Raw genomic sequence first — 16,229 nt, 5'->3', positions numbered from 1 at the left:
AATACTCCCCAAAAAACTTATATGAACAAAAAGAACAAAGGTTATATAAAGCACCAAAGTGAGGCTAGGAGGAGGCGGCCTCACCAATGGCTCTGTTTGACAGTGGCATGCACAGGGAAATATGCGATAAAGATCCCTTGCTGGGTCGTCATCCAGTAAAGCCGCCATGGCCCCTCTCCCCTAAAATCCAGATAGTGACAGCAAAAAACATTATTAATGTTCAGTCACCTATGCCAGAGAGCTCCAGCCAAGCCTCGGGAGTGGCATCTCCCAATACTGATATGGCAAACGTGCTGACGTCGCACAAATTGTGTGGGAGGCCATCACCATTATAAGTGACAGCGAGTCATTTTCCCCCTGATGTCAAGCATAAATAAGAGGGAAATGACTCCCTGTAAATCAACTACCAATACTGAAAAGTTTCATGGAAATATTGAGGATCAATACATTAAGGAAGAGGAGATTCTCAGAATATTGGACCCAGTCAACATGCTGAATAAGGACCACATGCAGACCTATATCCCAATATGCATACAAAACAAAGAGGGTCGGAGGGAAAGAATTACTAACACCCTTGGCTCAGAAGAAAACCCTGCTTTCAGCCCTGCATTACACATCACGCTAAAGAGTCCACCATATTCAAAACTACTCTTCACAGACCACAAGTTTAGCTGGGACGGAGAACAGGATAAAATTGTTTTGTATTATGTAATGCAAAGGATAAAGCTCTCACACCATTTGGCCAAGCATTGCTAAAGCACGCGGATAAGCTAGATATACAAATAAATATCATGCAGTCACTAGATACCCATGGTATTCACGACTATCCAAGAAAAGCTACCCAAGTACAGTTTAGTCATCCAGAGATCACAAGACACATCGAGGAGCAAGTAAATGTGCTGGCTCAATGGGGTATTGCAATCAGGCAACAGTCTCCTTCAAGATGCCCTTGGATTTATGCGAAGACATTGTTGTGTAGTTGTCACCTCATGCCAGAAACTGTGCATTTGTGGACAGCATAAACTTTGGGATGGTGCAAGACTGATTCTATGTGCCCCCTCAGGATATACTGCCCTATAGACAAGCTAGCTCACAGTGCCACCAAAAGCTCCCCTAAACCTTGTCGGGCAGCAAATGGTTTCTGGCAACTACTGAACATGACAATTCTGGTCCTCCAGGAAGCGTGGTTACAGATCTAGAACCCATTTGCTCAGACACTCGTGCTCTAGCCCTCTCAGAGAAACATACACAAAGGGACATTTTCGATATTTATTGAATCAGCGTGATTCTTGTATAAAATATATTTGTTGCAATGATCAATAGACAGAAGCAAATGAAAGTTACTAAGAGCAACAAAATGGTAAACAGAATAAAAAGCTCCACCATTGTGTTAACACAGCAGGCTTCCAATACAATATAGAGAATTGGATGTAATCTGACTATGCAGTCCCTAACATAAGTGTCTAAAGTGGGAGTGCATATGTACAGCCAACAATCCCTGTACTAGATGATCCAACCCCTGGTTACCTGATGGAAAAGAATGTAAGTCCCTGTCTTGGTCACGAGCTGGACACCCTTACGGGAAGAAGTCAGCAAGCTGCTGGGCCAAAGCGTCAGGGTGTGGAGACCTCATCAAGATCAGCAAATCGCTCCTCTGTCTAAACCCAGAAATGGTTGGTTGTTTATGAAGAAAAGCCTCCTTGAGAGTCCTGTGCACGCCAGTATTGTTTAGGTCTATAGATAGCCATGTCGCCCCGTGGATGTAAAATAGAAAGACATTTGCACAATGTGTGTCGAGGCCTTGTAAGTGGTGTTGAAGGAATAATGATAATGTTAGGAGAAGTAGGATCTGTAAGCGAAGCAGTTTCAGAGAAACTAATCCAACACTGTCCCGCACGCAAATGTGCGTGAAAGGTTATTGTGTGAAGGGGAAGGCACTTAAATGTAAAATGTACAGGAATTTATATAGCGCAAATCACCGAGCGGTTTCTAAGCGCTTGCTTAGGGAACCCGTCCTGGTATTCCCCTGTGAGATAACCCCAGCAGGGTATCCGCAAGGTGAAAGCCAGGCATCCCGCCGCGAGGGGCCGTTGTGGAGATTAAGCAAGCTATTGCCCAGAGTCGCAGAGGGTGAACCCATGAATCGAGTAGGCACCGGAGCGAGAATTGTCGAGTCCATGGACATTTTAGGACTCAAGACCCCGCCGAGCCGGGAATTGAACCCTGGTCCTGGCTGACCTCTGCTTCCAGGTCTGCCTCCTCTAACCAGTGAGCCACACTTCTCCACTTCTCCTCACTTAAGAAAACGTGTCCATGATAAAAGATGGCGTTGGTTCTATGAGGGCCATAACACAACATCCCAGGCTGCCTCAGAGGGCATCAGTTCTCCTTTGTTCAAAAAGACTGGAAAACAAGAGGCTGGGTGATGATCTTATGCAGATCATTAAGGAGTTTCTAATGATGCAAGGGTATGCAGGATGGCAGGAAATTAGTAATGAACAACACATGAGAAACACAGAAAAATACCCCAAAAAACTCATCTCTAAAACACTATACAACTATGAAGTGTTGCTCTTAGAATGTCCGTGGCCTAAACACTGTATCTACCAACAATGATGTAACCAAGGACATCAGTAACAGTGATATAATTTGCCTTCAAGAAACCTGGCATTTAGCAGAAATAGTATGACGCAACCACCGTGAACTTCACTCACCAGCTGAACCTTTTTCTAAAGGAAGCCACCCTTCGGGTGGAGTTTCAATTCTTATTCAGAAAGCCTTGACGACAAACGTAGTAGAACTGGTGAGTGGCTTTGGAGCTTACGTATTCATAAACGTAGCATTTCCCATTGACAAAAACAACAGGGAAAAACCACTAGTCATCATAGGGTGCATTTGCATTAAACCTAAACAACCAACAAAAAGAACTGCCGTGGTTGGTGTCTTAAAAACTATACAAATTCAAAGACAGCAATATCTGAAGGCTATGTGGTTGCTTGCAGGAGATTTTATCATGTTCCTTCTAGAATCAGCCAAGCCCACGATCTGGATTCAAGAGGAGGAGGATGCATGGCTCTTTCCCAAAATTTCTCCCCAACAAAACCAAGAAGGACCCTGCAGAGAAAAGGTTTGCCACTCCCCCCTCAATCAGTTAGGTCTTAGAACTTTATATGAAGGAAGTACCCTAGCGAATACACCAGTGTGTACATTTATCTCACAAAATAGCTCATCACTAATTGACAACACCTGGGTTTCTAATCAGAACTTCAACCAAGTGAGTCACTTTCAAAAGATTCCTGGCCAGATTAGTTGTTGTCTCCCGAAGAACATGCCCAGGTGATCTCTGGCTTACGTGATAGACTTTCAGGAAGATGTGAACTGTCTCCATTAAATTAAATAGACCTCCGATATATCATCTCCGCTGCATTGGCATACGCCAATGATGAAGCTATTAATTACATTTTCGCAATCCACCCACGTTTGGTCCACATAAAGAACGCTCTTTTCCTCATTCACCAACGGAACTAAGAATGATCAAACGGAAGTTAAAACAATCTACTGAGAAGGAGCCATATTAACAATAACTTGGGTGCATTTCTCAATGATATAAGAAATGCAAGAGAGGCCTACAGAGCAAAGACATGGGAACGCCGCAAACTGAATGAAGAAAAACAGTGGGTAGAACTTCACAAGGCTTCAAAACTAAGAAATTCCCATAAATTCTGGAGACTGGTGCAGCAGAGATCAGAAAGGAACACTTTGAAAGTACAGTCTTTCATATCAGCAGCAAATTGGATAAAATACAATACAAGTCTATATGTTAAAAATACAGCCAGCCCGTTTGACGAGACCATGCTCTGTGCACGGTGTCCCCTGCAGGCACCCAGGCTGAATGGGAGGCTAACAAAAACTATATGGGCAAAGTGCGACCATTCATCACCTCCCTTCGCTCAGCTGTAGTATCAGGGCATAATGGCATACCAGCTAGAATATTAAAATGCGCATGAGAATTGATTAGTCTTATATGCCCGTTGTTCAAGTAATGCATCATCACAAATGAGGTTCCTGATAGCTAATCAGCCATTCAATTTTAGGCTAATTGCTCTGCATTATGTAGACTGGAAATGCTTTGCAAAAGCTCTTACCTTAGAGCTAGAAGAATGAGCCACAGCCAATGCATTAACACTGATAACACAGTCAGGTCTTAGACATGGCTGTAGCACAGAAGATTACCCGGTGATTCTCTCTTCTTTGATTTAAGATTAAATAAAAAACAAGTGCCGACTATTTACGCAGCCATTATTGACTACACCACCGCCTTTGATAAAGTCCAGAATTGGGGCATTCTTGCTACATTGTTGCAGGACACCATGATCCTATAATTTAAGACCGGGGTGAGAGTCAAAGTCCCTGTAACAGAGTGATGTTGCAAAAGATCTGGCCATACAAAGAGCCAACATAGGTATATATAGAGGCTCCCTCCAATTATTTAATCTTTATTTGGCTGACTTAAATGGTGCCCTAACAGGAGTGTACGCATTTTCACCTATGATTGCGGGTGTTCATTTTCAATGTTTACAATATGCAGAAGACACAATTTTATTTGACCACACTGCTGTTGGTCTGCAAAGATCGTGCGTTGAATGCCTTAATACTCTACTGCAATAAAAACAAGATCTCCATCAATACCTCAAACACAAAAATAATGGTGTATGGGATGGAGAAGATCAAGAAAACCAAATTTACGTTGGACCAGGCACATATTAAGCAGGTAGCCAGCAGGAAATATCTTGCCATCAATTTCAATGTGGCTCACACTGAGTGCAACTTGAGGTGATGAAAGAAATGTCGGTTGCAATGATCATCAGCTCTCAGAAGTTGCTAAAACAAATGACAGGTCCTGACCGGACTCCAATTTGTCGAGTCATTGATGCCAAATTTATTCCAACTCAGTCATATGGTTCCTTAATCTTTAAACACAGTTTAGGCTCTTGGCTGGACAAGGCTGAGTGCCGCTGTTACAGAAGACTATTCCAGTTGCAGAATGCCACCCTTGCAAACTGGCCTAGAATTCAACTTAAGCGACCATGGGGAAAACAAGATTCTTAAGTTATTAAATTAAACTTAAGGCTGTCCGCCTGGCTCATTGAGGGAGCCAATATGGTCAAGTATGAAGGATGGTAAGCTTGCATGGAGAGCATAAGCGATGAACTCAATCAACGCTTGGGCATCCAAGACATCATTGACCTGAAACTGCCACCAAAATTACGTGCTAAGATACTCACTAAAAATGGAAGATTGAAATCCGCTGATGATGACAGGAACTTTCAGCAAAGGCCCACACAACATTGAGTATTGCCCTCTTCCAGTCCAAAAGAAAAGAAGCACATTTATCTAGCCATATCAATTGAAAAAAGATCTAGACAGGCTAAGATGTGACATTATACTCTACAAGCCTACACATACAGACTACTGAAAGGCGCAAGCGCCTTGAACTGCAGACTGATTACAAACTTGAATCATTGCTGCATGTAGTCTGTACCTGTAACAAACTGAAGGAGTTTAGGCAATTTTGGCTAATTCCTGTAGTTCGTTCATTAGGAATTAGACAATGTCAAATTGCTATAGAAACATGTTTACGTCCAGTCCATTTAATTGCTAGATCTTTTTAATTCCTGAAGGTCGCTTATAAAGTTTTGAACAAGAAGGCTCTGTCTGTATAGAATTTCAGATGCACAGAAGTGTGTGATTTAACTATTCTGTCCAAACTGCATTTAAGTCTCAACACCCAACTGTTGAGATTCCTCCAGATGGCACATTGCATCTTGCATAGATCTACTGCACTTCATGTCCTATTTCCTATTTCAAGAAAGATTTTTGATGTTTTTATCTTAAAATGATTTGTTTTTTAAATAACTAAAACCAAAAGTTATATTATTTACTGGCACTAAGTGTCATTCTTAAACAAAAGACCATATGTTCACTTTTTCTGGGTCATCAGCGAACAAGGTTACAACTGCGGTGCTTTCAATTAACCCCTTTAACAGGCACTAAATGATCCTTTAACTCCCAAAAGAACATAAAAGTCAATAATTTTGGATTGTGCGCTAGTTAAGAGTGGAGTTTTGTTCTCTTATGCGTAAAGAACAAAAAGTAAGCACCAGAGAGGCATGCAACTAAACACACCTGTTGTGACAGATTATAATTAAGCAGTTAGTGGAACAGAAAAATTATGCGCACCTGTTGCTGCTAACAAACTTGGGTGGCGGCTGTTTTTCATCCGCAGGACCTTTTTAACTTTGTTAAGGATGTCGTTGATCTGGGCAGAGACACTTTCCAGAGACACATCAGACAAAGGGTTACAATATTGGTCGATCAAAACAGCACCTGCATCCAAGGAAAGTAGAAAGACAGAAATGAAAAGGACTCCACAGAAGCCACAAATTGTTAACTTAAAGAAGTTAGACACAAATTACATTTAGACACTATGGAACATCCTCTGTGATAGACTAAGCCACCATTGGGCTCTTCACCTTGAGTGGGCATGAAGGGGAAAGAGAAAGGGGGGGAGGAAGGCAAGAGTGTGCGCCTATGATGCTTGTGCTATTTTTGATCTGGTTGTGATTCTGTGAACTATGCACTGCACCTGCCTCTGTGTGCAACTTGTGCTGTATAATTATAAAGTCATATTGCACAAACCAGATTAATTTGTAAACACATGGACGTAAGATCATAAAGTTTCTCGACGCACAACTTTCTCAAACTCGCTTAGCCCTGACTTGAGAAAACAGCTGAACCATGATATATTCAAGAAAGTGATCTACTCCCACTGCATTGGATCGACATTGGAATCAGTACATTGCAGGAAAGTATACCACGTGACATTACATCGTCTCTATGTGGCCGCACTGAAAACAAGAATGGTATTCACCAATAGCCTTCAGCTGTGAGTTTCCAGTGAAACAAGAAAGACACAGCTAAAAGGATATTGGTGAGTGCCAATCTTGGTTTGAATGCGGCCACATAGAGATTGATTTGCATAAAATGTTTCCCAGGGCCAGTAGTTGCAACAGAGGGGGATGACTCTTGCAGTAACATGCAGTTTGTTTGACAGTTAGGAAGGTATTGGTCATTCAAGGTTATACTGAAAATACATTTAGTGCTCAATACCTAATGTGCTCAACCAAAGAGCTCATGTCAAGCGAAACACATTGGTCTGGGCATCCACTAGAGGAACTGCAATTTGCAAACGATGGACCACACTGACCAGTAGGCACTAGGAGAACTACTGAGTTTGGCTTCATTCGTAAATCACAGCTGAAGCGTATTGCTGAGTGGTAGCCTTGCTTTGAGTGCAGCCACATGGATGTTGAATACACACACGTGTGTATATGTAGTAATGCCTCCTAACAAATATAACTTGATGAATAAACTAAATAATAGAATTTAAAAACATAAAACATAAACACATAGAAGCGAAGGGCAGTTATTTTCAAATATATAGAAAATGATACATAAATCATGTGTTATTATTTTACTGTCAACTACTTTTATGGTTGTTTACATACTGAATAAAGTTTTTGAATTGAAGCGATACATAAAATCAAAAGATATTATATAGTCTACCATGAATTATGGGCTCACCACAAATTCAACAATGGTAATAAATGTTGCACATTACACAGTGTATCTGTCTACAAATGTGTGTGTGTGTGCGTGCATATACACACACGTGTGTGTGTGCGCGTGTGTGTGTATATTATATATATATATATATATATATAAATAATATACACACACACACATGCACACACACACACACACACACACACACACACACACACACACACACACACACATATATATTTCTACATATACATATACACACACACACACACACACGTCTTTCTTTTTTTCACTGGAAAAAACCCAAAGCTTAAATGAACATTATATTTAGGTGAAAATGTCAGCCAAAACAAACTGTTTTAGTAGCTAACAAAACAACAGAAATTCTGAAGTAATAGTTATTTCAAGTATATATAGCTCGTGCCCTAAAGTATAATTCGCATCCCCGCCTTTCACAGTGTTTTTTATCAGAGATGTAATTCCAAAAGCCATAAGAGATGTTATCAATGTAGTCATAGAAAACGGCATGAGTGCTGTGATATGGGAGGGCAGAAGCAGTGCATAACGAGAGCGCAAGTTATAGTTACTTTGAGCTGTTGATTTTATCACAAAGACGAGAAAACAACTCCAGTGGAGAATCACATGAAGGCAAGCAGAGCACGGAGGGAAAATGGGGCAGACAACGGGTGAAAGTGTGGCAGAAGGGGTGGGGGTATGAGCAGCACATGAGGGAGACAGCTGGAAAACGCATGCACAATCATGGTTTGCTTAACCAAAAAGGTAGGCTAGTGCGGGACAAACACAAGAGGAAGTAAAACCCACATATGCTGCCGAATAAAAAGCAAGCAAATGAGCTGGACAATAAAGTCAACCAATGGTAAGCATTGGGAGGGCTCTAAGCCCACTGTAAGCTGACAAGAGATCTTTTCACCAATGGACAGCTTTAGCTGTCTCATAGGTGAGACCTAATAAATCCATAACAAGAATAATTCACAGTCTCATGATTCCTGAATTGAAACGTTTTAATTCTAATTATTCACCACAAAATGAAACTACTAAGCATCAGTCACTCCCATTCACATCACTTTCTTCTGCATTCTGCATCCTCTCTGCATAGGTCACACATTCATCAAATACAACTGCCACATATGCGACCATCACTTTGTGTGCTGTGCACTTGGATGTGCATGTAGTCTGCAAATTTTGATGACTAATTGTGAGAAGCCTATAACTCAGCCTCAACTTCAGAGCACTCAAACATGAACAGTCCAAAACACTCGCCCACAATCTGAACTCAATGGGACATCTCACCTCCGACACAATTCCATTCAAAGTATGCACTATGCAAGAGTCATGTTGCATGGCAAAAACTACAGAAGCACAACATATTAATAAAAGTAAATACTTTCATAATGCAAGACAAAGTAAAACAAGTGAACAATAAACAGGAACTGTATTCATTGTAGCTACCTCAAGGGCTTTGTTATAGTGTGATTTCTTGTCTTCTTTCTTTACACCAATACTCTCCCTTCTGTTCAGCCTGAATGCCTGGAGAATGTTTGTATGATGTCACAGAATGTTGGTGTGTGGGCTTGGTGAGAGTGGCAGTTGAAGATGAGAGGCTGAGCAGGCAGGGAGGCTGCTCCTGGTGGGGCTATTACAGCTAATACTAGAACTTATCATCTTACTACAATCTACCATCTTTCTACTTACCTGAACTGGATTTAATATTGTAGATCTTGGAACCTACTACCTGGTCTACGATTTGGACTTCTTCACTTAGTACATTTTGGCGACGATTGGACTCTTGAACCTACACATTTTGGACTGTCTCCTACAAGGAACATTGAAACCATAAATAAAGAATCCACCAAAGGAAGCTGCAACTTACTGATTTCAAGCTTTAAGCATCTAAGTGAACATTCCAGTCATCTTAGTGAAACTGGCAGCCCCAGCCCCACCACTGACCTTTTGACACCGGTCAGCCTCAACTCAGGCGTGCCAGATTCTTCTTCTTCACCCAAGCCTGGTGATTGTGTCCTGCTTGTATTTGACTGCGTGCTGTACTGTGTGGTCACAAGATCTGTGCCATTATGGGAAGCTTTATTTTTGTTAAATGAATTTTCACTGCTTGTACGCAGCACATGCCCCTCCACATGATTTAAAATGGACCCTTAAAAGTACTGTCAGCTGTTGATTTTTTTTTAATCTCGACACTTCAAATGTGGGTCAACTGAGGACATTCCACAAAGACGCCCTACTAACTACACTTGTGCTTTCATTGGCTTTACTGACTGAGTGGTATTGGGTGGCGGAACGTGATTGGTGCCATACTGATGAGGTTTCCTTCGAGCCCATGGCGAGAGTCTCTTTTCTTTGGGCCTTGATTTTTAGTTTTTTCTGAGACCTCTGCACTGATTTCCAACCATCATTTTTAAAAATTCATATTACAAAGCTCGTGCAAATACAGCTTGCGCATCTTACCATCATTTTGGTGCTACCGGAGCTTTGTAAACTTCTGTGATGTCTTGCTGGGTCTTCGCAGCTCCACGCTGACTTTGGAAGCTTTGCACCTAGAGTGTGCCGTGAGCCCCTCGGTGTACGTCTCAGGAGCGTGCTGCCATCTTGGGGTGGTCACGTCTCATGTGCTTTGCTGGAGCTCTGCCTTTAAAACGCCAACCACGTCTTCATCGGTGGTGCAGCGTTGAACACGAGTGGGAGTCAGTATTTTCAAGTCGTCTTTTAGTTCATCGGATCTGTTTGCCTTTGTCTTTCATCCATGCTACTGGAATTTCCTCCCAGTTTTCCTGGATTACTTCAGCATGCAGCAGCGACATTTTGTGAATCTTCAGCTTCGGGAGCAATGTATTCTCAGCTTCTGCAAGTTTTCAGCATCTTCGTTATCATTAGATCTTTGTTCCTGGACTGTTGGAACAATTTCACCAGTGCGATGCAGTTAAGATTTAGAAGTTCTTCTAAGACGCTTCTTCATTGTGTCTTCTCTCGCCATGGATGTCTAGGTTTTCTTGTTATTGGGAACATTTTACTTTATTGGGCTCAGTGCGCCATCTTCTGGGCTTATTCTGAAACGGTTTACTGTTTAATTCTTAACATGTTTTCCTTTCTTAGATCATACTCGGGTACTTGGGTCAAGTACCGGTGTAATTAATTCTTGTTTTATTTGAAATATTACTCATTTGAAATGATTTTCCCTGCATTTGCATATGAGAAGGTTCACCTGTATGTTTACTTATTTTGCCATACTTTGCTACTTATTTTCAGAGAGTGCTGTTTTGTTTTGCTATCCTATTGGAGTTGTCGCTTGTGTCAAGCCTAGTTCTTGCTGGGTATTTTCTAATGTCTACATCTATGTGGTACAGTTAAAAAATTGCAAAAGTTCTTTACTTTCTTCTTCATTAGCACTTATTTACGTTTTTGTGCTGTGCCCATATACCCCGCAAATTTTTTTGCTATTTCCATGGGTGAGTGTATCCCATTACTTTGTACTCTGTCTTCTTGGGTGAGTGTATCCCATTATTTTTTTGCTGTTTTTGTGGGTGAGTGTATCCCATTACCTTCTTCTTTGTTTTCATGGGTGAGTGTATCCCATTACTTCTCTTTATGTTATTCTGGGTGAGTGCATCCCAGTTTTCTTTATTCTGTTTTGTGGGCGAGTGCATCCTGTGAGAAGTTGGCCTGGTATATGATGCTCACTAGTTCTAGTGATCACCTTGTACCATGCCAAGCAACCCTTATGGTGCAGGTTGTAAAGTCAACCTTATAGACAAGCTATCCTAGGGGTAGCATGGACTAAGCAGTCTTAGGCTAAACTCTGTAAAGGCATGTGAAGCAAGCTGTTTTACCATACACAATCCCTTGAATACCAAATGAAAGGACACCACACAGATATATATTGAAAATATATATGGATTTATTACTACAAATATCCCTGATACTCTTTATGAGCACAGAAGCAAATGCGTTAAAACAAAACACAGTTAAAATATACAAAAGTTGCACAATATGGATGAGCCCTAGGGGCCACCTAAACCATATACTAAAATAGTGGTATAAGAACCACTATGGGGAAAGTGAAGAGGCCTAGGGCCTGGGGAAATCGCTGGAGCTGTTCGGGACTAGCAGTGAAGAAGTCGGGAAAGGCCCGCGGGACTCGGGTGCAGTGCGGAAAGTGCACGCTTTACCAATGCAATGTCAATGGTGCGTAAAAGTTACAAAGTTAGTTAGAAAGGAACCTTCCGAGTGACCTAGAAAGCTGAAACTTTAGACACAGGCCCTAGAGGTGTGTACCAGTGTGGGAACACCGGCGGAGCTGAGTTACCTCACCCACAGGAAGCGGGTGCATAGGGTCGAAGTAGTGTCGGGTTTCGTCACGCAGGTCGATGGTGCTTGGAGCTGAAGATGCTGCAGGCGGCTCGATGTGAAGAGTTCCGGTGGATCCAAGGGTGGATCTGAAGAGGTGAAGACCTGAAAGCAGAGGGGACAATGTTCAAAGTCACTAGCCAGTGACTACCGTGGAACCAGATTGGAACCAGGCGATGTCGGGTGCAAACAGGCGTCGAGGTGTAGCTTCTCTCTGCAGCCACGTGGACACGAGGGGTCGAAGACGTCCAGGAGTCGGTCACGAGCTGTCCCACGCAGGCTTCTCGCTGTTGGCGGTGTCGGCAACTTGATTGAAGCAAACAGGCCTTGGCTAATGCAAGCCACGCAGGAGTCGAAAAAGGCTTGTTACTCGGACCAGCAAGGTCAGAGCAGGGGCTCCTTTTTACAGGAGCAAGGGCAAGTCTGGAGCAACCAGACCCGCAGTGAAAGTCGTAGGTTTCGTCGCCAAGATGGCCACTAGCCGCGTGGCAAATGGACGGTTAGGCGCGTCGAGTGGCACGATGCAAAAGGGCCCCACGCAGATCGTGGAGATGCTGGGGGGCTGATCTTCGGTGCAAGGGCTGCTCGAGGTTGGGGCTTCTCAAACCCCAAAGCACAGCATCGAGGGTGCCTCTGATGCTGCGCAGTCAGCGTTTCGGGGGTCTTCCAAGAGGTCCGGTCCCACGTCTCTCGGTGCCTCCACGGGTCCCTTCTTTGCAGGGACTGTGGATCGGGCTGTGAGAAGTCTGGGAGTCTGGGTCTTGTCAGGCTTTGGGCTCGGGCTCCGGCGGGAGGCGGCGGCAAAGCAGACGTCGAGTTGCTGGTTGGTGCCTGTGTTCACAGGGTGGTCACTCCTTGGCCACAAGGGAGATTCTCTTCCGTCTTCTGTGCAGCAGAATGTCGAAGTCCAGTCTTCTTCTGTATTTCAAGTTGATTCAGGATGATCTGAAGTCTCAGGACACAGCTCCCACTCTTATTCGAATCTGGGGGGCCGGGTCACCTACTAGGTCCCTCCTCTGGGTGGAACCAGGAAGGGGGGTGGTTACACCCCCTTTCCTTTGTCCAGTTTCGCGCCAGGACTGGGGCTGGAAAGCCCCAGCACCGGTTTAAACTGGCCTATGCACAGGGACACCTTGTGTGCCCCAGGCATGTCTGATTCTATTCAGCCCTGTCCTACCCAATACACAAAATCCTGTCTGGAGAGGTGCTAGCACCTCCCCAGGCAGGAAACCCTTTGTCCAAGCTGCCCTCGCTGGAAGGACTCCCAGCAGCAGGAGGTCAGACTCGTGTCTGTGGTGGCAGCATCCATTTTGAGATGCTAAGGCTCTGTTTAACTTTAACCGGGGTTCAGGCTAGGTACATGTTGTGTCCCTCTAGAAGGGTGGAATGCTACCCCCGTCGCCAGAACTGGCGAGGGGGTAGTATTCCAATTCGTATGACACCTTACTCGACATGTTTTGATAAAGCCAAACCCAAGATAGCATTTAACCGCGAGGTTCATAATGCACTTAAGAGTATATGGTATGGCAATATCATGAAACAGCTAAAGGACATGGTTCCGAAAGCTGCAGACAGGCTCAGCTCATGCCAGAGCACCATCTCACATATTTCCAAGCACTCTGCCTCCAGGATTGATGAGGCCTTCCATAGGAGTGGCTGATAGGAACATATGTGTCCATTTTAGGTTAGGTATAGGCCTACTACACCTAAGTAAGGGGTGGTTACACCGACTTACCCCAGCTGAGTGATCAGCCAGTTGTGTCAAATATGGAGGCCAGGCCAGGGGTGGCACAATACATGCTGCAGCCCCTGGTAGGCCTTGGAAGCACCTATGCCCTGGGTACCTGGGTACACTGTTACAGGGGCCAATAAGGTGAACAAGTTCCAATTTCGTTATGCACCTAAAGTACATGGGTTACAATTTAGAGAGAGAACAGCAGGCTGTGGGTCTGATTAGCAGGCCCACAGCCACATTAAGTCAAAAACCAGTGAAGCAAAAAGCAAAAATTTGGGGTGACCATAGGATAGCAGACCCTACTCTCCTACACATCCCACCTTATTGTATGCTGTGTTTATGGGTGTGTGCATCGGTGTTCAACGTATTCTGTTTCATGGGTGAGTGTATCCCTGTACTTTCCTTGGGTGAGTGCATCCTAGTACATTATCTGCTGTTTTTGGTTGAGTACCATTTGTCACGTATGTACTTTCTATGTTGCGTGTTTTGGTCCTGTCTGGTTTTTACAGTGCTGGTTCGCTGTTTATTTCACGGCTCTTGCTTTTCCATCTATTCTTGTGTTGCCGTTGATGGGATCTTCGGAGTGTAGATGTGCATGAGACGTCAGGCGTACGAGTGTTGTACGTGCTTTGCTTTTCTTACTTCATTGCTTCATTGCTTTGCCTGATACAGTTTGTTACTTCAGGTGTGCACATTTCTTGGCATATGTTTTGTTTGTCAGGTTTTCTTTTCCTTTGTGAGAAAAGGGGATGGTGTGCGTGCCATTTATTTGCTTCACTTTTCTTGTTATTATATTATTGCATTATACTCTGTTTTATTATTGCATTGTATTTTATGCTATTGTTTTATGCATTTCATGCTGTTCTATTATTGCATTGCATTTCTATTTTATTGTATTATTGCATTTTCTTAACATGTATTATTACATTTAAGATAGTACTTCTTGCTATCTTTTACTCTGTGTCTTATTTTGTTACTTTTCTTTTGTTGATGTAAAGTAAGAGGATATGTTATAGTTTGATTTCTTGTCTTCTTTCTTTACACCAATACTCTCCCTTCTGTTCAGCCTGAATGACTGGAGAATGTTTGTATGATGTCACGGAATGTTGGTGTGTGTGGGCTTGGTGAGAGTGGCAGGTCCGACCCCTGCGACTCTTGGGATTGGTACCCACAGTGAAAGCATTAGTAGGACCCACCCCACATAAAGCCCTGAGGTTTCATATACTCAAGGCAGTGAAGCTACAGTGGGATGGCTACCCGGACTCCATCAAAGCAACTGTAACTAGTATAAATATGGAACCTTATGGCCATAAAGCAAGCTGTTTATTAGTTACATTCAACACTTGAAAATGTGATGCAGTGAATAGCATGTTTATAACATAGCATCCTCAAATTTGAATCTCGAGTGTCAAGATGATTTTCATTATAACTATTTGGGTGAAGGTAGCCAAGTGGAAATATGAGTGCATGGATGTACTGTAGCAGTTGGAATTGATGGGTAGAAAGGAAATGTAGCGGACTCGAGACTTAACTGGCCTGGGGAATTGGACAGGGATGAGCGAGTTCATGTTTCTGTTCACATTCACTACAGAAGTTTAATGTGAATCTTTTCTTGACACATTGCTATGAATACTTCAGTATAAAAATATAAAATGACTGAATAAAAGAACATTCGTCCACCATATCATTTTGACCCGGAGCTTGGCCACGCATTATTTATATTTTGATGAATGACCAATGAGAAAATGTGAAGTTTTAAAAGCAATTCCTACCTTCTAAGAGAGACTGGCATTCTGGAGAGCGCTCTAAGAATGCCTTCAGGTTCTTCAGGATGTTCTGCTGCCGGAGGAAGTAGAGGATCTTCTTGGCATAGTATTTCAGTGTCAGTGCCTTTCTGGGGAGAAAGCAATCACTTGAAACACTTCATTCAATGGACATCTCTCAACTATTGCAATTTTGTCATCTGAGCAGTGATCTAGTCATCAATACTCACAAGAAACATTAAAATGGTGGAGCAAACAGGTCAGTTGGTCTATAGAGAGTCACCACTCAGATAGTACAAAAGAGATATTAATGTGGGGTTTAATTTATTCATTTAAAATGTTGGCAGATATGCTCATTTATCTTGGCCTTCCGTGCATTGAAATGCCTAGCAGCTTTGCAGTTCTACTTTATGCTAAAAAGTCAACTTCAAATAAATTTTCATTCCATCGACTCAAGAAAATAACATTACCAGGACCCTCAATATCCACCACACAAAGTTTCAAATTATTGGCAATCTCGTGTTCAGATTTAAGAATTTAAAGAAATTAGTAGATTATGCAACTTTCTATTATGTCAGGTCTGTGTAGGAAAGTGCCCCTCTATGCATGGTTGCCCCCCACTTAATGTTAATGTACTTTGACTGAGCGTGCCCTGGGTTCCTGCCAACAAGGTACCCAGGGCCTATGTTCTTCTCCTAAACTGTACTGTTGCAAAACACAATTGG

At 42.8% G+C, this 16,229-nt stretch overlaps 1 protein-coding gene across 3 annotated transcripts in view; it reads right to left on the bottom strand.

Moving 5' to 3' along the window:
• FBXO21 (F-box protein 21) overlaps positions 1-16,229 on the bottom strand; it is a 179,000-nt gene that overhangs the window by 120,828 nt on the left and 41,943 nt on the right. For 2 of the 3 annotated variants that reach the window (XM_078667123.1, XM_078667124.1), the window contains 2 exons: positions 15,514-15,635; positions 6,241-6,387 (listed from right to left, as the gene is read on the bottom strand). In XM_078667123.1, coding sequence (XP_078523249.1) covers positions 6,241-6,387; positions 15,514-15,635 — 269 coding nt within the window. The remainder of the gene's footprint in view (positions 1-6,240; positions 6,388-15,513; positions 15,636-16,229) is intronic. The other variant, XM_078667125.1, reaches the window with a different exon arrangement.

The sequence above is a fragment of the Lissotriton helveticus genome, chromosome 11, assembly GCF_964261635.1.
Source record: "Lissotriton helveticus chromosome 11, aLisHel1.1, whole genome shotgun sequence".
Lineage (NCBI taxonomy): Eukaryota > Metazoa > Chordata > Amphibia > Caudata > Salamandridae > Lissotriton > Lissotriton helveticus.
This window is presented reverse-complemented; position numbering and strand designations above follow the sequence as displayed.